This window comes from Hyaena hyaena, unplaced genomic scaffold (genome assembly GCF_003009895.1).
Source record: "Hyaena hyaena isolate Hyena2069 unplaced genomic scaffold, ASM300989v1 scaffold_68, whole genome shotgun sequence".
Classification (NCBI taxonomy): Eukaryota; Metazoa; Chordata; class Mammalia; order Carnivora; family Hyaenidae; genus Hyaena; species Hyaena hyaena.
Window position 1 is genome coordinate 2,008,664 of NW_024080700.1, and position 22,223 is coordinate 2,030,886.

Genomic DNA, 22,223 nt, shown 5'->3' on the forward strand with positions numbered 1-22,223 from the left:
ACTCTTCTTCTGAATCCCTTGCCTAAATGTCAATTCTCAGTGGGGTCTCTTTCCTGCTGCCCTATTTAGTACCCCACTTCCTCCAATCCTCTACCCCTCTTTCCTCCTTTAACTTCATAGTTATTACCAAATGACCTACTACATGCATTTCTTGTTTAGTGGCGGTCTCTGCTGACAAATACTTTAGCACCAGGAGAGCAGTTAACGCGTACGTTTACTGCTGTACCTTTTGTCTAGAACAGTGCCCGACACATTGTGTACTCGAATGATGAGTTTTGTGACTTTTCAATCTTGCACATTTTCATTTAAAAATATATAGGGAATTTTACAAACGGGGCCCGACTATTTAAACATGAGAGTCTAAAGCGTGCTTTAAAAAAAAAAAAGATCTGGAAAGGACCGGTATACTTAGTGCAGGTAGCCCCTGTGGTTTGCCTCGACTAACAGCTAATCAAAGGGCGGAGTAGGCATTCAAGACCCCTTTCCTTGAATTAATGACCCTTTGCGAGTGGGGTACTAGTGTGTGGAATCTGCAAGGGTGCAGCTTGGTTGTGGTGCTAGGAGAAGCCCTGGGGGCGCAACAGCGCAGCCCGGTCGGTACAGCTGGATGGAACTCGGCAAAACACGCGATTTCACCAGAGAGCGAACCAAAGTCAGGTTCAGGCTCTCGGACAGCGCAGCCGCAGAAGGACCTGGGCGGAGCCAGCGCAGCCGCAGAAGAGGCTCGGCGGGCCTGAGCAGCCACAGAAAGAGCGGGCGGTCTGGGGGTTACCTCGACCTTGCACTGTTTAGCGCCAGGCTTGAAGCAGCTGGAGACGGGCTGCCCTGCTTCCCCGAGCCCCGCGCCACGGCGTGTGAGGCCGGCGCTGCTACGCATGCTTCGGGCGGCGAGCCCTCTTCTCCTGAGCCGCCGCCATCATGCTGCTGCCTGTGTTCACGCTGAAGCTGCGTCACAAAATCAGCCCCCGCATGGTAGCCATAGGGCGCTACGACGGGATTCACCCGTGCCTGGCAGCCGCCACCCAAGCGGGCAAGGTAACCGCTCCTACTGCCCGGATCTCGGTTCCCTCGAGTCCCCGGGATCTCCGCGGGCCGCTCCCCTGCGACCCCGCCCCTCATCCTGCGACCCCGCCCCCAGCCACGGTTGCCCGGCAACCGGGCGGTAGTGTCGGTAGCCTTTCGCGCAGAATAACGGAGAGTTTTGGGGTCTCGCATGAAGGGCTTTTTTGAGCACTTAACTTTACTTGTTTTCAGGGACTTGGACAGTGTTGGAGTCCCTGTGCAGATAGGGAGCTTAGGGAAGAAAAGTCCCCAGAAGGGAAGGGGCTTGGTCAGGGTTAGGAGTGGTAGCGCACCCCAGATTTGAGCCCAGGGCCTCTGCCTGTCACTCTGGAGCTCCTTCCACTGTATCATACTGCCTCTCGAGCCAAAAAACTTTACAGGAAAAAAAAGGAAAAACATACGAAGACCTTTAAGTTAAATGATTAAAATTTCACCTGATCTTTATCCATGTACGTTTATGTCTTTTCCTATAATTTGTTCGCTAAGTATCCGTACAAGGTGTGGGAGTCACGGAGATGAAAAAGACATGGTCATTTAACATTCAGGAGACTTAACTGAACACGTCCTTTGTGCTAGATGACGGGGATTCAGAGATAAAGCTAGAATCCCTACTTTCACAAAGCTGTAATCCTGGAGGGCAGCAGACAAGGCAAATCAAGGCACTGTGTACTGATGGAGGAATGACCAAAGTACATGGAATACAGTGACACCAAGTGTAATAACTTTTAATAGGTACAAGGCCTCATTACATTAATTATCCCAGCATCCTTGCTACAATGCCAAGAGTAGCAGCATAACACAGGGCTGGTGATCCTGGCTCTAGTACCTACTAATTTCATGACCTTGGGCAAAGTACTTAATAATAGTATCCGCCACATAGAGTTATTATGAGGACTAAATAAGTTAATACATGTAAAGCACTTGGCATATGGGAAATGGAGGCATATAAGCCTCTAATTGTTACTTGCTATTTTCTTTCTGTTACTCCCACTTTACCGATTAGAATAGCGGTTCAGAGAGGTTCAAAGTAATGCTTGAGGTCGTGCACCTAGAAGATGATGGAAATGAAGTTAAAGTACTTGTTCTTTACCCAGTCTGGATTTTTTAAAAATGTTTATTTATTTTTGACAGAGAGAGAGAGAAGGAGAGAGAGAGAGAGAGGCAGAAAGAGAATCCCAAGCAGGCCCTGTGCTGTCAGCACAGAGCCTGACATGGGGCTCCAACTCACATGAGATCATGACCTGAGCTGAAATCAAGTGTTAGAAGCTTAACCAATTGGGCCACCCACATGCCCCAACCCAGGGTGGATTTAAAATGTGGATTTAATTAGCTAACATTCATATAATGGTTTAAAATTTTCTTTTTTTGAGCAAGAGCATGTGTGCATGTGCAAGTGGAGGGAGGGGCAGAGAGAGGGAGAGAGAATCCCAAGCAGATTCTGTGCTATCAGCCTGGAGCCCAACACGGGGCTTGATCCCACCAACCTTGAGATCATGACCCGAGCCAAAATCAAGAGTCGGAGGCTTAACCAACCGAGCCACCCAGGCACTCAGTTTATAGTTTTCAAGACACTTCTGCCTGTGTTGTACGTTACATGATATGCCTTGGGATTCATAAGTAGAAGTAATGATTCATTTTCATTGGGTAGTATAATGAAGGAGAGCCCCTAGTACAGAGCCTGACATGTGATGATGTTAGTTACTATTAAGAGGTACTGACAAATGCCAAAAGGAAATTCATATGGTTCTGTGGCTGCATAGCAGCTAAATAAATGGGCTGCAAAGGTCAATATTGGCTCCACCCCTAATTTGTTGAAGGCTTCTACTGCTGCACACTGTTCTTAGCTTTGTAGTTGCAAGGTTGAAAGTGACAGATCTCACCTATTTGGAGCTTACATTTGAGAGGAGAAGCCACACACCGGGGAGAGAAAAAATAAATACATATTTATATATATATATATTAGGTCATATTTGTATATTTAATTTTTTATTTATATGTTAAAATATGTATATACATACAAATAACACATAGATAATGTCTCCATGGGGGGGAAGAAAACCAGTAAGGGGATGGGGATGATGGGAGATTGCTATTTTAGACAGAGTGATCCATAGGCCTCTGGTAAGATAATTGTAGATCAGAGATTTGAAGACAAGGAGGAAACAAGCCCTGCATATTTGTGGAGTAAGTGCCTTCTAGACAGAGAGATCAGCAAGTGCAAAGGCCTTGATGTGGAAGTATGCTCGGTGTGTTCCAGGGAAGGGAGGCTGGCTGGGGCTGGAATGGAACGAGGGAAGCAGTGAGGTTGCCAGGGGCCGGATCATGTAGGGCCTGCAGACCATGTAAACACCATTGTTTTGGGTGATGGGGTTTGATTAATGTTTAAAAAAATTTTTTAAACATTTATTTATTTTTGAGAGACAGAGAAAGACAGAGCATGAGCAGGAGAGGGGCAGAGAGAAAGGGAGACATAGAATCTGAAACAGGCTCCAGGCTGTCAGCACAGAGCCTGATGCAGGGTTCGAACTTACAAACTGCGAGCTCATGACCTGAAGTCAGATGCTTAGCCGACTGAGCCACCCAGGCGCCCCATTAATGTTTTAAAGGATAATTGGCTGGCACCGTATCAGAGATGCAGGGAGGTAAGCAGAGGGGAGAAGCAGGAAGATCAGGCAGAGGTTTCCATGGAAGCCCTTTCATTAGAATGTGATCTGGAGTGGAAGGCAGGGACACTGGAGTGTTGGTCTCTTTCTGGAGTTGGAAAAAAAGGGCGGGGGGAGAGAGAAAGTCCTGTGACCTGTGTAATTAGGTATTTTCTTTAGAACTTTAAACAATCTGAAAAGTTGGCCTGCTATTTTATATTAAGACTTTAAAAGTGGTACTCTTTTATGATCCAAGTAATACTGGAATATATTCTTCTTTAAAAATAACTAAACGTTCCAGGTAAGGCTGAAACCTCCTTGACCATCGGAGCCCACGTCTCCAGAAAGAGGATTTTGACACTGTAAGTGGGATTCTGTTGAGGACGTGAATCTGACTTACTGGGATCTGGTCTCTGAGCCTGAGCAAGGATATTTTAAAAAGGAGTTTCTTGCAAGAAGAATGTTAATCTTTTCCCCTGGGGACATCTGTGCTCTCGCCACGGGCCGAGGGGACCAGCTGGATTTCTACTTTCAGTAGTGTCCCCTCAGCTAGACTGTTGTGTGAACTTCAGCCAGTCACAGAGAGTGAGCCCTTTGCTGTGTGACTGAGCTTGGCCTTTTCCATGCCTGGGGGACAGGTCGGTGTCCTGGAGACTCAGGGAACAGCAGGAGGGAAACTAGGGACAAGTCGGCTCCTAGGAACCTTGTTGCTCTTTGCCACAAACCGCAACCTCTCTCTGTTCCAGTAGCAACGAATGGCAAGTCCAAAAGTGATTTCCCCTCCTGTCTCCCTCAGCCTGACTACTGGGAGACTCTGAAAGAATTCTTTTGTTCTGAACTGTTGAAAAAGGAAGTAAGACATGATGGCTAGAGCGTAGGATCTAGAACCAGATGCCAGGCTTCAGTTCTTGGCCCGTCACTTACCCGTCACCAGACTTTGGGAAACGGAGTTAACCTTTTTGACCTCATCTGTAAACTCAGACTTGCTGTGAGGATCAAATGCAGTAACACTTATTAAAGCACGTTGTAAAGTATCACACAATTGAGGACATGAACATGATATTCCATAGCTACGTACCTTTTCTGTGTATTTCCAGTCGATTCTTTTGAAAATTATTTGTTGTTGAGCAGGCTGTCTTGTTTAGGTAATAATTTAAAATTAGTCCTATTTGGATTTCTATCAAAGGGATGAAATACTTACTGAAAATCAGTGGATTTTAAAACTGGAAGAGGCTTAGGGGACCCCTAGCGCAGTATTACCCACACTTTTCTTCTTCGTATTGTCCCTCTGAAGTTTTTTTAGACCGTGAAGATTTCCCTAATGAAATTTTAATGCCACAGATAGACTACATGTCTGTTTTTGTATTGTACCCTTCTGGGGGCCACAAGCCATACTAGCATCCAACATACCCCTGCCCCACATCCAGTTACCCATTTGGGGGTATACACACATAGCCACACACACACATGTATTTATACACACACACACACACCATATATAAGTAAATATATATATACCTATATCTCTATATATATGGTAGTTGAAACTGCTCAGTTAATTAACTCTGGACTAATTATTTAATTCTATCTTACTAGTATATACCATGAAATCTTGAAGAAGCTTGACTGCGTGACTCAGTTTACATTTGTAAAACAGATCTACTAACTACCAGACTTTAAAACTACCAGTTTTAACCCTAAAAACAGCTAGGTTTTTTTTTTTTTTTTTAGTTTTATTTACTCAAGTAATCGTTACACCCAACATGGAGCTTGAACTTATAAATTACGGATCAAGAGTCACACATTCTTCCAGATGACCCAGCCAGGAACCCCTAAAACAGCCAGTTTTAAGGGTTAGGAAGTGAATTTCCGAGGTGCTGGGCTAGAAGATACTAAGGAAATGTTTATTACTGTGTGCTCTGTGGTCTTCTTAGTGTGTGGCAATCACATTGTGGCTGGTAGCATTTCCTGAAGGTTGATCAGGAAAAGGCTAGCTCGTAAGAGTACTTGACATCCTGCTGGTGGGTAGCCTATAAGCTGCCCCTGTAAGCGACAACTGCATCTTGTCCATTACTTTGTTCTTTCTAAGGCTAAGATCCACTGAATTTCCACAATTCATAGCGCTTGAAAGCTAGCAATACACAGAATTATTTATGAGTGTTTCAAGTTTTGTAGGTGATTAAAGTGACCTCTTGTTAGAGTTGATACCATGGGTCTCTTAATAAATGTATGTTAATTTTACATTTTTGGTATTTTAAGGAGATGTAATTAACTGTTTTTATTTTAGGTTTTTATTCACAATCCTCATACTCGGAGCCAGAATTCAAGTGCATCTAGGGTCTTCCAGAGCCCCCTGGAATCTGATGTTTCGCTTCTCAACATTAACCAGGCAGTTAGCTGCCTGACTGCAGGAGTATTGAACCCAGAACTCGGCTATGATGCTCTTTTAGTGGGGACACAGACTAATCTTCTGGCTTATGATGTCTACAATAATTCAGATTTGTTCTACAGAGAGGCAAGTATACCCCTTTATAACCGTAATATTCCTGTTACTCATTAATTCCATTGACTTTTTATGCTGGAAAGAGATCAGACATTTATTTTGGTTTGCTTATTGTATGGCTCTTGTAATGTAAACAACATGGGGACTTTTTCCATTTACATCTGCATTATCTCCTTAACACTTGTTTTATAATGGTTGGTAACCACTTGGTGACACTCCAGCTTGTCTCCCGTGAGGTATATCTGTGATGCCACCATCTGTCCAGATCTATGGAGAATTCAGCCAAGAGCCAGGAAGTCAGACCTCCTGGTGACTTTGCATTAAAATTTAGTATAGTGGTTTATAGGAGAAGCACTTACCATCTAGATAGCCTGCCATCTATAGGCTACTGCAGCTTATGAATACTCAAGTTATTCCTATTATAGAAAAGATAGGGAAGCAAAAAGAAAAAAAATACTCATAATTTCTCCATCTAGAGATAACGCTTAACTCTTAAACTGATTTATACTAAGTGAATTTTTTTATTTATTTTTATTTTTATTTTTTATTAACCACACGTGAGCCAGGGAGAGAGAGGGGGAGAAAGAGAAAATCCCAACACTGGCCTCGATTCCACGACCCTGAGATCATGACCTGAGCCAAAATCAAGAATCAGATGGTCAACCAGCTGAGTCTCCCAGGCGCCCCACTAACTGAAATCTTTTACAAAATGGGATCATATTATATACATGGAGACTTTTTTCCCCTCTAATTTATAGGATTATAATAAAATATATTAAAAGATAATCCACATCCCATACAATTCACCCATTTAAAGTACACAATCCAGGAGTTTTAATTTATTCAGGGACTTACGCAGCTATCACCACAATCAGTTTGAGAACATCTTCATTATCTCTAAAAGAACCCCGTACCTGTTAGTAGTCAATCTTCATTGTCCCCCAACATGTCTTGCTTAGGCGACCACTGATCTACTTCCTATTGCTGTAGATTTGCCTGTTCTTGACTTTTCATATAAACAGAATCATATAATACATGGTCTTTTGTGAGGAGTTTCTTTTTCTTAGGATAATATTTTCAAAGTTGATCCATGTTGTAGCATGTATCAGTATTTCATTCTTTTTATTGCTGAAGAATATTCCATTGTATGGACACGCCATATTTTCTTCATTCACTCATCAGTTAATGGACATTTGTGTTGTTTCCTCTCCCAGGCTATTACACGCAGCCTTTTTTTTTAATGCTATATTGTGAGCATCTTTATATGAAGTTACTGTATATCCGTGCACCATTCTTACTAGGCTCTATATTTTTTTTCATTTTGTTAATATAATTTGTTAACCAGTTCCATATTGTTTCATATTTATGTTATTTGCATAGTTTCTGTATGTAAAGTTGATACTTTGATAAGCATATGTCTTTGCCAATTTCTCTGATTATTTCCTAAGGATAAGTTCCTAGAAAGGCAATTACTTTTTTTTTTTTTTTATATTTTAAAATTGAGATAAAATAATGTACAAACAGTGAAATGCACAAACCTTATATGTCCTATTCAGTGAGTTTTGATCCCTGTAACCAACATGCCCAATAAAAATATAGAACATTTCCATCACTTTAGGAAATATTGCTGTGCCCCATTCCAGACATTTCCTATATCTTATCGACTTGCACTGTTCTGATTTCTGTCAGCTTAGCTTAGCTTTTCCTGTTCTTGAACTTCACACAAATGGGATCATACAGAATGCACTCTTTGGTATCTGGCCTCTTTCAGTTGACAGGTCTGTGAGAGTCATCTATGTTTTTGCAGAGAGCAGGATTTCTTTTTGTTGCCAAGTGGTATTCCATTGTGTGAATATTGCCAGAGTTTGTGTGTCCATTCTTCTGATTGTAGACATGTAGGATGCACATACTGAGTCATTTCCAGTTTGGGACAGTTGTTAATAAAATTATTATAAATATTTTGGCACTTGTCTTTTTGTGGGCCTATGTTTTAATTTATCTTCAGTGAATACCTATGAATGGTTGTACCATTTCACACTTCCCATCAGTGATGTATGAGTTCCAGTTGCTCCATACTCAGTCAACATTTGGTTATGCCAGTCTTTTTAATTTTAGCCATTTTAAGGTATGAAGCGGTATCTTATTTGGCTTCATTTTGCATTTCCCTCATGATCAGTGATGTAGCACATCTTTTCTTGTGTTTATTTTCTATGTGTGTGTCTTCTTTTGTGAAACGTCTAGGTCTTTTGCCTTTTTTTTAATTGGTAGTTTGTATATCTTATTGATTTATAGATTTTCTTTGGATACACTGGATACAAATTCATGCATATAAATATATGTATTTTTATATATGACAATATTTACAATATATATAACAAATAACAAATATATAACAAATATTTTTTCCCAGTATGTGGCTCATTCCAATAAAGAGGTGTCTTTTGATGAGCAAAAGTTTTTGATTTTGTTGAAGTTTAGCTGTTCAGTTTTTTTTCTTTAATAATAGTGCTTTTTCTGTCCTAAGAAGTCTTTACCTATTTCAGGATCACAAAGATACTCTTGCTGTGTTTTTGTATAAGAGTGAAATTGAGTGTAGGGTGTGTGTGTGTATACTTGTAGGGAGAGAGAGAGATTGATTGCTGTAGTTTAAGGAATTGGCTCATGCAGTTGTGGATGCTGGCAAGTCCAAAAGTTGCAAGTTAGGCAAATTCCCTGGAGATCCAGGAAAGAGTTGATGTCGAAACTTGAGTCTGAATACAGTCTGCTGGCAGAATGCTTCCTCTGGGGGTTCAGTCTTTTTTAAACAAAAGTTTTTTATTTTAATGTTTATTTTTGAGAGAGAGAGATAAACAGAGTGTGAATGGGGGAGAGGGAGACAGAGAAGGAAACACAGAATCCGAAGCAGTTTCCAGGCTTTGAGCTGTCAGCACAGAGTCTGATGTGGGGCTCGAACTCACAAACTGCGAGATCATGACCTGAGCCAAAGACGGCACCTCAACCAACTGAGCCACCCAGGTGCCTCCAGTCTTTTTTCTGTTAAGGCCTTCAACTGATTGGATGAGGCCCACCCACCCACATTTTAGAGGGTAATCTGCTTTACCCAAAGTCTGATTTAAGTGTTAATCTCATTTAAGAAAGACCTTCACAGAAACACCTAGAATAATGTTTGATTAAACATCTGATTACCATGGCCTAGCCAAGTTGACACGTGAAGTTAATGATGTTAAGAACTGAGCTTTGGAATTACTGAGGTAAAACTTTTTTTTAAATGGTAAATATTGCTAAATTGTTCTATATGAAGACTACTGTTTTCCACCTTCCCCTCAGAATATGAGAGTGCCTATTTTATTACACCCAACCAACAATGGATAATAGTATTATCTTTTGAATCTGAGAAGTGAAAAATGACATATTGTGAGAATGAGGATTTTCATGTTTGTTGGTTATTAGTATTTTATTAGTATTTCTTGTGAATTGCTTGGGGTTTTTTTTTTTTTTTTTAGGCTTGGGGTGTTTACCCTTTTCTTATTTATTTGCTTTTTATTAACAAAAAAAAATTAGTTCTTTGTCTTACATATTGTAGGTATTTTTTCCCAGTTTATTGTTTACCTTTTAACTTTATCTTTTGAGAGATTGGCCATTAGCAGTTTTGATTTCTAATAGATTTTTCTTTCTTTTATAGCCAATTTTTAGTTTTCCTACATAAAGACAATATAAATAAGGACTATTTTCCTGATAATAAACAGTATTAATATTTCCAAAGATGTTCTTGAATTTTCTAAAAATAAGTTACGTTATGCTTATATACTTTATTCAAGAAGTCTGGGACATTTATTAGTTCTGGATGCTGGGTGAGTAAGTGTTTATTACTCTTTGTACCTCTTAGTAACTTTACAATTAAAATGAGCAGTAGCAAGAGAACTGGGTAATAAGCATTAAAAAGACTTCCGTGCAAAGTGGTTGAAATAGATTACAGGAGTTTGGGTGTTCTAAAGGTGTAAGTTTGATTCTGTCAAGAATCAGGCTTCTAGAACTTGTAGTTATCTCGTAGTTTTAGAGAGCCTCGGATTTTGTCGCAGTTCCTGCGGCAGCTTAGTGAGAGGCCAGCGGCCTGCGTTGATCCTGGATCTGTGCTCATCCCGGTAGAAGCACACGTAAGCCACAGTGACTGTCCTCAGAGGACACCCTGGGCTGCATCTCGCAAGATCACGGGGCTTCTCCCAAATAATGACACAGGGATTTGAGTATCCAAATAAAAATGAGGATCTACTTTATGTCCACTGTGCCTGTGCCTCAATGTATCTGAGATTTCATGTCTTTTTTTTCCTTCTTAGGTTGCAGATGGGGCCAATGCTATTGTGCTGGGAACCCTGGGGGACATTTCCTCTCCTCTTGCCATTATTGGTGGCAATTGTGCTCTGCAGGGTTTTGATCACGAAGGAAATGATCTCTTTTGGACGGTATACAGAACAAAATATTTTCTTAATCCTCTCAAACATTTTCACTTGATGTTCTTTATGCTTTGTTTCTTTGTTTTTTGTTTTTTTTTTACCATTGGCTGTAATGAACAAGAAAAACAAAACAGAGCCATATTTCTAATTCTGTACATAAAAACAGAACATTTGTAATTTGAATAACACCCGTTGGTGGCTTGTATAATCCTCTTTCATGTAGCTAATGTATTTGGACTAAGTGAGAAAGGATGACATATTAATGAGTTTTGGTTTTATTTTCAGGTTACTGGAGATAATGTTCATTCCTTGGCCTTATGTGACTTTGACGGTGATGGTAAGAAAGAGGTGTGTGGAGGAGGAGATACTTACCTGTGTGCTCGGCTGAATGATTTTCCCATGACAGGGGCCTTAGTGGTTGAGAGAATTGTTTGCTTCTCCTGGTTGATTTTGGTGCTCTGCTGCCTAAATGACAAGCCAGCTGGCCTCATTTGTCTTTCTCTTTTGAACACTGGATCACTTGTGTTGGTCTAACATAAAGATCAAGGCCATAATGCTGCAAAGACACAGGGCAGGGAGAGGGGCCAGAACAGTTGACGGGACCACAGCCATATTCACAGTCTTACAGCTACCTTTGGATGCTTTGAAACCTTATTTGTAAGTAGTTTTCAGCTGTGGCTTTTTCAGGACTCTTAAAGTTTTCGAGATTGGCTCTTAGCCTTTGAAAGTATTCTAATGGTTACTCTAGAAATTAGCTTCTCGAGTGGCCAGGCCAAGTGCTGTACTGGGCACCCACTTCCCTGTCTCTTGTCCATGGATGCCGGTCTCTGGCCTTTGAAACAGCCTTCCGTCCGCGGGCAGAGAGCAGCACTGAGCCGGGAAGCGTGCTCAGGTATTTGGTGGAAGACCATATCCTGGCAGGATGTGCAGCCCGCATGGAAGGGTCAAGTCTGTAGTAGCCACCTTTTCTTCACTAACCGAAGGTGTTGACTTGCCCAGTAGGAGGTATCTTCCTGAGAACCAAATTATAGGGAGGTTGGAACTCTTGGGTGGCGGTAGCAGTGTTTAAGTATTGTGCACTTTTTTTGTTTCCCTTCTGGAAATTCTGCCGTGTTTGCTTGTTGAAGTAAATACGCACGGTTCTTTTTTCTTTCAGCTCCTCGTCGGATCAGAGGATTTTGATATCCGAGTTTTTAAAGAAGATGAGATTGTAGCAGAAATGACAGAAACAGAGGTAAGAAGTGCCACCTCAGAGTCACGGTAACCGTGGGCAAGATAGACCAGCACAGTGAAATGTCACATCTGACAAGAGTGCTGGGACATCTTCTCACAACCCTGACAGTTTTGAGGTAAAAACTGTGGGGATTAAACAGAGCTGCATGTTACAGAGAAAGATGCACTTATAAAATCCTGTATCAAGATATATTTTCAGAGTTGGGGGGAGGCAGGGGTGGCCGCTGGGGAAAAGAAAAGTTACATTTTGAACAGACTGATTAAATAGAGAAAAATTATTGAGTACCTAAAGGCCTTTCTTTTAATGAGTTAATACATATTAAAAATAATGACACTGATAACAGTAGTCACTTTTTGTGCACCTAATACATGCCAGATACTGTTCTAAGTGCTTTACTGTCAACTAAATCATTTAATCCTACAACAGCCCTGTTAGGAAGAGATTATTATTTCTGTTTTCCTGATGAGGAAACTGGTGTTAGGTTCCTTTGTTAAATTCCTCATACACGGTCAGGGTTATGAAGTGGTGTGGTCAGGATTTGAAGCTTTGCCTTGTCCGCCTCCTCCCCACAGTATGTATTAAATGGGATTGAATGAAGTACACAAATGAGGTTTTTAAAACTTTCCCTCTCCATTCAGATTAAGTACTTCTTAAGTACATTTTTGAAGTAAACTTAAAATCAGATGTTGGAGGAGAACCTGGGTGGCTCAGTCGGTTGAGCATCTGACTTCAGCTCAGGTCATGATCTTAGAGCTTGTGGGTTTGAGCCCCGTGTCGGGCTCTGTGCTGACAGCTAGCTCAGAGCCTGGAGCTTGCTTCAGATTCTGTGTCTCCTCTTCTCTCTGCCACTCCCCTGCTTATGCTCTGTCTCTGTTTCTCAATAATGAATAAATGTTAAAAAAAAATTTTTTTTTAAATAAATCAGATGTTGAAGAACTTGGCGTGTTTCTCCGTGATTAGAATTGCTCATGGAATAGGACCTGGGATGTTTTTTGTTTTTTTTTTTTTAAATTTTTAATTAATTATTATTATTATTTTTTTTCTGAGAGACACCATGTGAGCAGGGGAGGGTCAGAGAAAGAGGGAGACACAGATTTCGAAGCAGACTCTAGGCTCTGAGCTAGCTGTCAGCACAGAGCCCGATGTGGGACTCAAACCCACGAACTGTGAGATCATGACCTGAGCCGAAGTCAGATGCTTAACCGACGGAGCCACCCAGGCGCCCCAGACCTGGGATGTTTCTGAAAGAGTTTAAACTTCATTTGTCTACAGATTGCCCTTATTGGTTGTAGTTTTGGCATTCTTAGGATATTTATTTGCTGCTAGTTCCCCAGGATTGGGCAAGATGGAAACAGAAAAACAAATTAGGATATTCTGAAGAAAAAGGAAAAGAGGATAAAGGAAGAGTGGGTTGTGAACGTTCTAGAGAGGCAGGAAGAAAAACAGCAGAAAGGGGCCTCAGCGATCAGAATGCCGGGATCCTGCAAAGCGTATTCAGGTCGTGTTTGAGTCTAGATCAGAAAGCTTGAGGCACTGGGCCGGAACCCATCTTGACCACTTGTCCTTGCTTCTTGCAAAAGCTGTCTAGGAAATTCAGGCTTCTGTTGCACTAACTCTACAAAAAAGACCAAAAAGCAAAGCTTGCATATTGATATAAAAGTGTTATCCTTGATTTAGCTACTTTACCTTTATCCTATAACGAAGATCATAGATTTTTACTTAGTTCTAGTATACTTTTTATATATTCAGTTATTATAATTGAAAACTGATAGTTATAGGTAGAGAAAATGAATGAACCTATTGAAAGTTAGGGAGTTCTGTTGAAGTGTATGTGCTTACTGTGTGATTTTTTTTTTTTGAAGAGAGAATCCTTAGCTTTCATTAGGTTCTTAATGGGGTTTGCTACTTCTTCCTCCCCACCTCCCCCAAAAGCCAACTTGAAAATCAACAGTCAGTAGATGCTGTGTCTTGCATTATCATTTTTCTTTCATTCAAATTTGTTAGTATATCTTTTCTTGTTTGGTGGGAATCATTCAGATTTTGTTGGATTTCTGTTTATTATCAATACTACATGGGAGGAGGGTGCATTCTTTAGAAACACCTTTTCCCTGAATCCTAGAAAAGGACAGAACATGAAATAGAGCTAGGGATTTGAGGTGACTGTTGGTCCACTGGTCCATAAAAGAGAGAAACTAGTGAACTGATGAAGGGCTAAGGGACCCATGGAATCTGGGGCTAAGTTTATGAAAATGTGAACTTTATAAAATTGTTCATTCCAGGGCCATTTTCCTGCCCTTTCAGTTTGATTTTGCTCCTAGCTCAAATGCTGTTTCTCAGATCAGCAAAATTATAATTCATCTGGCAGTTGTATAGTACTGAGTATTGCCAAAAGAATGCTTTGAGCTAAATAATTCTGGAGTCCTACACAGCACTTTGTATTCAGAGTTAAGTGAAGTGGGTGGTTTTGTAGAAAAGCTGTAGGTGTGGAGGAAATTATATAACTATTCTCTGCTTTATACAATTTATTTCTTAATATCTTTTGTATTAGTGTCAGAATTAGGGAGTAGATCTGCAGGAGCATAGATACTATTAAGCTTTGGTTTTAACTTTAAATAAAGAAGACTTTTATTCAGTCTCTAAAATTTTATCCCTTTAAGGATGTTAAATCCTCAGGCAGTCCTGTAAATATTTCTGTATGATATACACATTCTGCATAGCGCTGCGGACACAAATCCAGGTGCTTTTTCTAAAGATTTTGTTTTCTTATGAAAAACATCTTTCATCTATAGCAAATAGTAAATTATGTCACAGAAAGAAAAGTATGTACATAAAAGATATTCAACCGGTTTTACAAGTCTTTTCATTTTTTTTTAAAAATTTACTTATTTATTTTTAAGAGGGAGAGAAAGTTCAAGGCAGGGAGGAACAGAGAGAGAATCCCGAACAGGCTCTGTACTGTCAACACAGAGCCCGATGCGGGGCTTGAACTCATGAACCTTGAGATCATGAGATCAAGAGTCAAATGCTTAACTGCCTGAGCCACCCAGGCACCCCGACAAGTCTGTTGATTTTTTATTTTTATTTTCTATCATTTACATGGTCTCTTCGCCCACCATGGGGCACAAACTCATGACCCTGAGGTCAGGCTCCCACGGAGCCAGCCAGACACCCTGGCAACTCTTTTTAAAATTTAAACTGTAGGAGGTTATGAGTAAAGGAAACTGGAATAGTCATTAAAACATTTTCCATAACAATGTGTGTTGTACATTTTCTAGATCTTGTATACTCTATTTCATCCTCGGTTGCTCGATTTTATTTATTTATTTATTTATTTATTAAAAAAAAAAAAAACAGATTGCTGAAACTTGCCATGTAAGTTTGATCTAAAATATAACAAACTTTGTGAGTTTATTTAATTCTCATAACCCAACTCTGAAATAGATGACATGGATCATGAGAAGAGAAATATATTCCCCTCTAACAGATTTAAATCTAATTTTAACATACTCGGTGGCAAGGCATGCGATTTTATTAAGCCATATTCTGCACCGAGTTGAACTTTAATGAAAAGATGCTGTGTGTTTATGTGTTATATCTTGCAGATAATCACCTCTCTTTGCCCCATGTATGGCAGTCGATTCGGTTATGCCCTTTCCAATGGCACCGTTGGAGTTTATGACAAAACAGCCCGATACTGGAGAATTAAAGTTAGTATAATTCAGCCTCTGATATTCAGGGCTTTTATACATACTGAGAGACTTCTGCACTAATTATCGAAATTCCTTTTCAGTCCAAAAATCATGCCATGAGCATTCATGCTTTCGACCTTAATTCTGATGGAGTATGTGAACTGATAACTGGCTGGTCCAATGGGAAGGTGAGTCTACACACAGATTTCAGGTGTAATTCAGAGGACCGGTTGTTTGAGATCTACTGGCTGCAGGACGCAGAGTCAGTAACATGAAAATATAAACTTGCTTCCTCTGCTGTGCTTTTAGGTTTCACATCATAATGTTTGCACATTTTTTTCTTCCTGGTGCAGTGTCAACACTGCAAACTGTGTGAGTGGACTTTTACTCTTCAAAGTAAAAGAGAGAAAATCTTCGGGAAGACCTTTCTAAATCTCTTCTTGAAGGAATGAGAAGCAATTTAATCAGGTTGATCCTACTAAAAAAAAAGGAGTTGGAGAGCTCTTCTCTAATAAATCTTTAAGGCTGACTGAAAACTTCGACTTAGGGGGAAGAATCATGTTATGATATTGCTTTTTTTCCCAGCTATGAAATCCAAACTCAAATCTTTTTGCTTTCTTTCCTTTTTTAAGTTCAAGTCAGAATTTTTTACAGACTTCTGGCAAGTCAGGATTGCCTTGTTAGAAGCTGCCTAAGTAGCTGCCAGGTCTCCATGGGTACCATTTGCCCTACCTTTCTTGTCTGACAGTGCTGGGTTGCCTGAAGGAGATCGGCTGATTCTTGCCTTCTCTTCTCTGATTTGTCTTTGCTTCCCACCAGTACCTTGTAACCTTCCTTTGGTGTTGCATGAAGAAGAGGTTCTATGAGACAGTGGTGCTGGCTCTAGTTCTTTAATTGGCTTTGCCTTTGGAATGGTCATATAAAAATTATAAAGGAGGACTGCGGTGTTCCGTAGTAAGAATGTGAACATCTTGGGGCGCCTGGGTGGCTCGGTTGAGCATCCAACTTTGGCTCAGGTCCTGATCTCACGGTTCGTAAGTTTGAGCCTTACGTTGGGCTCTTTGCTGACAGCTCTGAGCGTGGAACTTGCTTCAGATTCTGTGTTCCCCACTCGGCCCCTCCCTCACTCATGCTCTGTCTCTGTCTCCCAAAAATAAACATCTAAAAGAAAAAGAAATGTGAACATCTTATTCATATTGGACCATATTCTGGGGGAATATAAATTATTATGATTGATTCAAGAATTAGAAACTACTAGACTTGAGAAGTTTTCAAAAGTTGTCTTCAAAAGTTGCCTTCAAAAAATAAAGTTTCCTTCAAATATGACTCTGGACTTAGATGTTTTTAGAGTTAAATGTTTTCAAAATTTTAAGGAATTTCTATTATATAATCTGTTCCAGACCATAAAAAAGGATAAGAAAATGAACACAGTTCATTATATAAGTAAAAAAACTGATTATCTACACTTACCAGAAATAGCAGAGAAAAGGGACATATACAAACCCAGCATGTGAATATAGGTGCAGAAATACTAGGTGACTGCAGCCAGTCAATTAACTTTGCCTTTTGTAGGTCATTTGTGGGGTTGATGGGCCATTCTCTCCACTAGGGCAAAACCTCCCTGTTGGATAAAGCAAAAGAACAGAACATCCAGGGAAATATTAATTTGTAGCCTTGCTTCTTTTTAAAAAAATTTTTTTTAATGTTTTTTATTTATTTCTGAGAGAGAGAGACAGCATGAGCAGGGGAGGGTCAGAGAGAGAGGGAGACACAGAATCTGAAACAGGCTCTAGGCTCTGAGCTAGCTGTCAGCACAGAGCCTGATGCGGGGCTCAAACTGACGAACTGTGAGACCATGACCTGAGCTGAAGTCAGACGCTCAACCAACTAAGCTACCCAGGCGCCCCTTAGCCTTGCTTCTTAGTTAGCAAATGAACTGCCTTGTTTGTAAAACATTGTGGAAATGCAGAAGCAAGTTCAGTTCAATCTGAGTTAGAGGGTTATTTATTTTTTTAAGTAATCTCTGCACCCAACATGGGGTTTGGGCTCATCACTCAGAGATCAAGAGTTGCACGCTCCACTGACTAAGCCGGCCAGGGGAGCCTAGGGTTAGGTTAATGTGCTTTGGTAAATTACTTCACAGGTTTTAGCATTGATGGTTTTCAGGCTTACATGTTGGCGTTATTAAGAGCGTGGATACTTGAATGTGACATTCTACAGGCAAGGGATAAGAGCTAGTAGTAGGCTATGACCTAAATGACTTTATTTTTTTATTGTTGCAAAGTTTTGCCCAGAAGAATGTTCATAAAAAGACAAAAATAGTGAATAGCATTGGTTGTTTGAAATGATTGCTCAACCAGGTTTTCTATAGCCACCCTTTTATTATGTGTTCTTGCTTGAAACAAAAGCCATCATTTTAGGCGGTTATCCTTCATTGTTCTTTTTCAGGTGCATTGGTTTCTGATCATTTATTTATTTGCCTTTCTTGGGAAGAGGAGACTCAGGATAGGAGGGCTCTCTAGGGCATCCCAATCGTTTTTACATGAAGAATGACTTTTTAAAAATGTTTATGTATATTAGAGAGAGTGTGAGTGAGGGAGGGAAAGAGAGAGAGAGGGAGACACAGAATCTGAAGGAGGTTCCAGGCTGCGAGCTGTCAGCACAGAGCCCGATGTGGGGTTGGAGCTCATGAGCCAGGAGATCATGACCTGAGCTGAAGTCAGAGGCTTAACCAACTGAGCCACCGAGGCGTCCCGGAAGAGTGACTCTTAAACAGGGTTATTATAAAAGGTTATATGATGGAAGGTTAGCTTGGTGTTTTTCAAACTTTAGATGTAAATATATTTTATACACGAACGTGATAAAGATAAAGCTTTTACATAGAACTAATGTTTCCTGAGTACGTCTATGTGCCGGACCCTATTCCAAGTGCTTTATGTGAGTTAACTTCTTTTGGCCTCTTTCCAGCCCTGTGGGGTGTAGGTACAGTTATTTCCCTCAGGTTCTTGTTCTTGACCCCCGCTGAGGAGACCAAGCACAGAATGGTTCCCAAGTTCCCACAGGTAGCAAGTGCAGTGTACTGCCAACCCATTTCTCCAAGTGAAATATTCTATAAAGGCCAATATGTAAAACAGCTTTCATTTAAAAAGAAGAAAGTATAGCTGGTTGTGTCCCCTTATGGTCCCTTTGGCCCCAGTGATCACAGGTGCCTCCTGAAAGCCACAGGCCTCCAAGGAGCGCTCCGAAAAAACTGCTAGACTAGCTGACCTTTAAAGCCGACTTTAACTTTAAGATTTGTGTGTGTGTGTGTGTATGTATGTTTTGAACTACAGCATAAGCTATTTTTCAAGTTCTTATTTTATTTTTAGGTCGATGCCCGAAGTGACCGGACTGGGGAGGTCATCTTTAAAGACAACTTTTCTTCTGCAGTTGCTGGCGTGCTAGAGGGAGATTACCGGATGGACGGTCGCACACAGCTCATCTGCTGCTCTGTGGACGGGGAAAGTAATAAGTTGGGATGGGAAAAGGCCTCAAAAAGTCAGATTTTCAATTTGATTGGGTTGTAATACCAAGAAATTCCACTATAAAGTGTTTGTATTGCTACTCTCTCCTGCTAATAAATTCACCAAGCTGGGGGGGATGAGAACTTAGGTTTTTGGTGTTTAAGAACAGACAATTGATGATTTGAAAGTAGACCTGCTATGCTGGGGTATTCTTCAATCTGGTGAGGTTTTTTTTTTTTTCCTTTTATTCAGTCCGGGGCTACCTGCCAGGCACAGCTGAGATGAGAGGCAACCTCATGGACACCAGCGTAGAGCAGGACCTGATCCGAGAGCTGAGTCAGAAAAAACAGAATCTATTGCTGGAACTCCGTAACTATGAGGAAAACGCCAAGGTAGGCCCCCGTGCCAAAGGGGACATGTGTCGAGAGGTGGGGATGGCAAATGTGGGAGAAGACAGAGCGTAGTGTGTGCCCAGTGGGACTCCTTCCTGTCCTCGCCGGAAACATGGACAGCCTCAGCCTCTGTGCTGGGGTCACAGTTGAGAGAGTGCATATCCTTGAATCTGGAAATCCATCGCCGTGCAGTTTTATATTTCTATAAAACTATAGAAATGTTCGCACAAGCGTTGGAAGACCTTTACTGCAGCACTGTCTGTGGCAGCGAACTGTTTGGAAGCAATGGCAATGTTAGCTGTAGGGCGTGTGCTCGGGGCTATAAAGCAGCCCGGAAGAATGAGGTATATGTACTTGGACTGATAGGGAGGGATACCTGTGGCATTGCTGAGGGAAAGAATGCAAGAATAGTACGTACAGGGTATCTCTCACCTTTTCCAAAAACATATAGCAAAAAGGTGACAGTTGTGAAACCTCTGTGAGTGTGCATCCACATGTGTGTGTGTATGTATGTGTGTGCCGAGCTGGCTGGAGGATGAGCTGGGAAGCCGGACTTTAATTTGTCCTGTCCTGCGTGACTGTATTTGAATTTATTATACTGAGTGAATTTGTTTTGCTGTTTTTAAACAACACCAAAAAAACTATGATTGGGAGTCGGTCTTTTAAGTTTTTGTTTGTTTTGAGACGCATGCAAGTGGGGGAGGAACAGAGAGAGAGAGAGAGAGAGAGAGAGAGACAGGCCTTGCACTGTCAGCATAGAGCCCCATGTGGGACTTGATCCCACAAACTGCGAGATCATGACCTGAGCCCAGACCAAGAGTCAGACAGTTAACCAACTGAGCCACCCAGGTGCCCCAGGGAGTTGGTGTTTGAAGCCAAATAACCGTATGATTTAAAATTGACATCAGTTCACCGTTTCAGTGACTGAGTCGGAAGTCGGGTGTTTTGTAGGCTGAATTGAGTCCACTGAATGAGGCTGATGGGCCTCGGGGCGTCATCCCAGCCAATACCAAGCTCCACACGGCCCTCTCAGTCAGTCTGGGGCATGAGACCCAGCCTGCTCACGTGGAACTGTGCATTTCCACCTCGAACGGTAAGAAATTATTTGGAGCCGGCACCTGCGGACACCTGTGCCGCCTGGGAGTGGTTCTCAAACGCCCGTTGTTTCTCTCCCTGCAGACACCATCATTCGAGCGGTATTGATTTTTGCCGAGGGAATCTTTCTAGGGGAAAGCCACGTGGTGCACCCCAGCATTCACAGCCTTTCCAGCTCCATCCGCATCCCAGTTACATCTCCCAAGGATGTCCCTGTGGATCTGCACTTGAAAACCTTCGTGGGTTACAGAAGCAGGTGATCCTTTGCAAGCCACAGTTCGTTTCCAGCCAGCACTCAGAGGAGGGCAAGATGGGTGGATTTTCCACCATGCCATGGATTTTGGGGGGCCATTTTGATGATTCTACCCTCCTACCCAAGATTTCCCATGACCTTTTCTTCCCTAATTTGAGATCTTTCAAAAATAAAAAATGAAGGCTATGTAAGTTTAAGATGGTTGTTTCCTGGTTTTAGCCTGATGATCTTATGACAGAAGTTACATAAATATGCTTAACTGATGAACTGTCAACTTCTGGTTTTGGCCACTAAGACTGCAGAGTTAGGATGCACTTTTATATTAGGGTTACCTATAACCTCAGCTAGTGAAGGAACACCTCTACGTTTGTGGAAGATAAAAGCCATTTCACGTTTCTTTTAGGATGTTTTAAACCTGTGATGCATGTATGTGTGTATGTGTGACTCGTGTTGTCTCTGATCCCAGACACTGTAGTACTTGACCCTCAAGTTTCTTGGTTTTTTTTCCCTTTAGCAAAACCCATAATTAACACTCGATCCAGTTAGTGACTTTGTAGTTAATGCCTGGGCCTTGCATTTTGAAGTAACATTCCATCAACGCATTTCTCTTCTTGTGCTCCTTTGGTTGACCACAGCACCCAGTTCCACGTATTTGAATTGACAAGGCAGCTCCCCCGCTTCTCCATGTATGCGCTGACCGGCCCTGACTCTGCCAGCGAGCCTCTCAGCTATGTCAACTTTATCATCGCAGAACGGGCACAGAGGGTGAGCGTCTGGCTTCCTTCTTTCAATATTTTTGCACTTTTGGCATCCTTTCAATGTTACTTCATAGACTTTATAGAAGGGGGAAACTGCATGAATGAGTTATTTGGTAGCAGTAATTATGACATGAAAGAGGTAGGTAGTTTGGTGTTGGCTTATAAACTGCGACAAAAATACGGCGAAAATGTCTTCTCTCATTTTGGAAAAATACACACCTTATTTATGTGAGCAGTCCTTAGGAAGTTCTGTACTTTTAATCTCTCTCTTACCTGCTTTTAATCCCTCTCTTTTCTCGCCAATAGCCTTTGTGTACGTGTCCTGACCTATTGTTTCGAGAGGAACCTGCTTCAGGTTGGAAAGAGAGTGGGAGTTCAAGCTGAGAACATTCTGGATTCAGATGCTACCTTAACTAGTTAAATCTCAGTAATTTTCGGGGTGCCTGGGTGGCTCAGTAGGTTAAGCGGCCAACTTTGGCTCAGGTCATGATCTCACATTCGTGGGTTCAAGCCCTGCGTCAGGCTCTGTGCTGACAGCTAGCTCAGAGCCTGGAGCCTGGTTCAGATTCTGTGTCTCTCTCTCTCTCTCTGACCCTCCCCTGCTCTTGCTCTCTCTCTCTCTCAGAAATAAATAAAAAACA

General features: G+C 41.4%; 1 protein-coding gene across 1 annotated transcript in view; it reads left to right on the plus strand.

Moving 5' to 3' along the window:
* Positions 1 to 712: 712 nt before the first annotated feature.
* BBS2 (Bardet-Biedl syndrome 2) overlaps positions 713 to 22,223 on the plus strand; it is a 31,814-nt gene continuing 10,303 nt past the window's right edge. The window contains exons 1-12 of the mRNA XM_039232698.1: positions 713 to 1,035; positions 5,992 to 6,219; positions 10,542 to 10,667; positions 10,944 to 11,006; positions 11,815 to 11,892; positions 15,495 to 15,599; positions 15,683 to 15,769; positions 18,950 to 19,085; positions 19,337 to 19,476; positions 20,428 to 20,569; positions 20,656 to 20,827; positions 21,460 to 21,589. Of these exons, the coding sequence (XP_039088629.1) occupies positions 919 to 1,035; positions 5,992 to 6,219; positions 10,542 to 10,667; positions 10,944 to 11,006; positions 11,815 to 11,892; positions 15,495 to 15,599; positions 15,683 to 15,769; positions 18,950 to 19,085; positions 19,337 to 19,476; positions 20,428 to 20,569; positions 20,656 to 20,827; positions 21,460 to 21,589 (1,524 nt within the window). The 5' untranslated portion in view covers positions 713 to 918. The remainder of the gene's footprint in view (positions 1,036 to 5,991; positions 6,220 to 10,541; positions 10,668 to 10,943; positions 11,007 to 11,814; positions 11,893 to 15,494; positions 15,600 to 15,682; positions 15,770 to 18,949; positions 19,086 to 19,336; positions 19,477 to 20,427; positions 20,570 to 20,655; positions 20,828 to 21,459; positions 21,590 to 22,223) is intronic.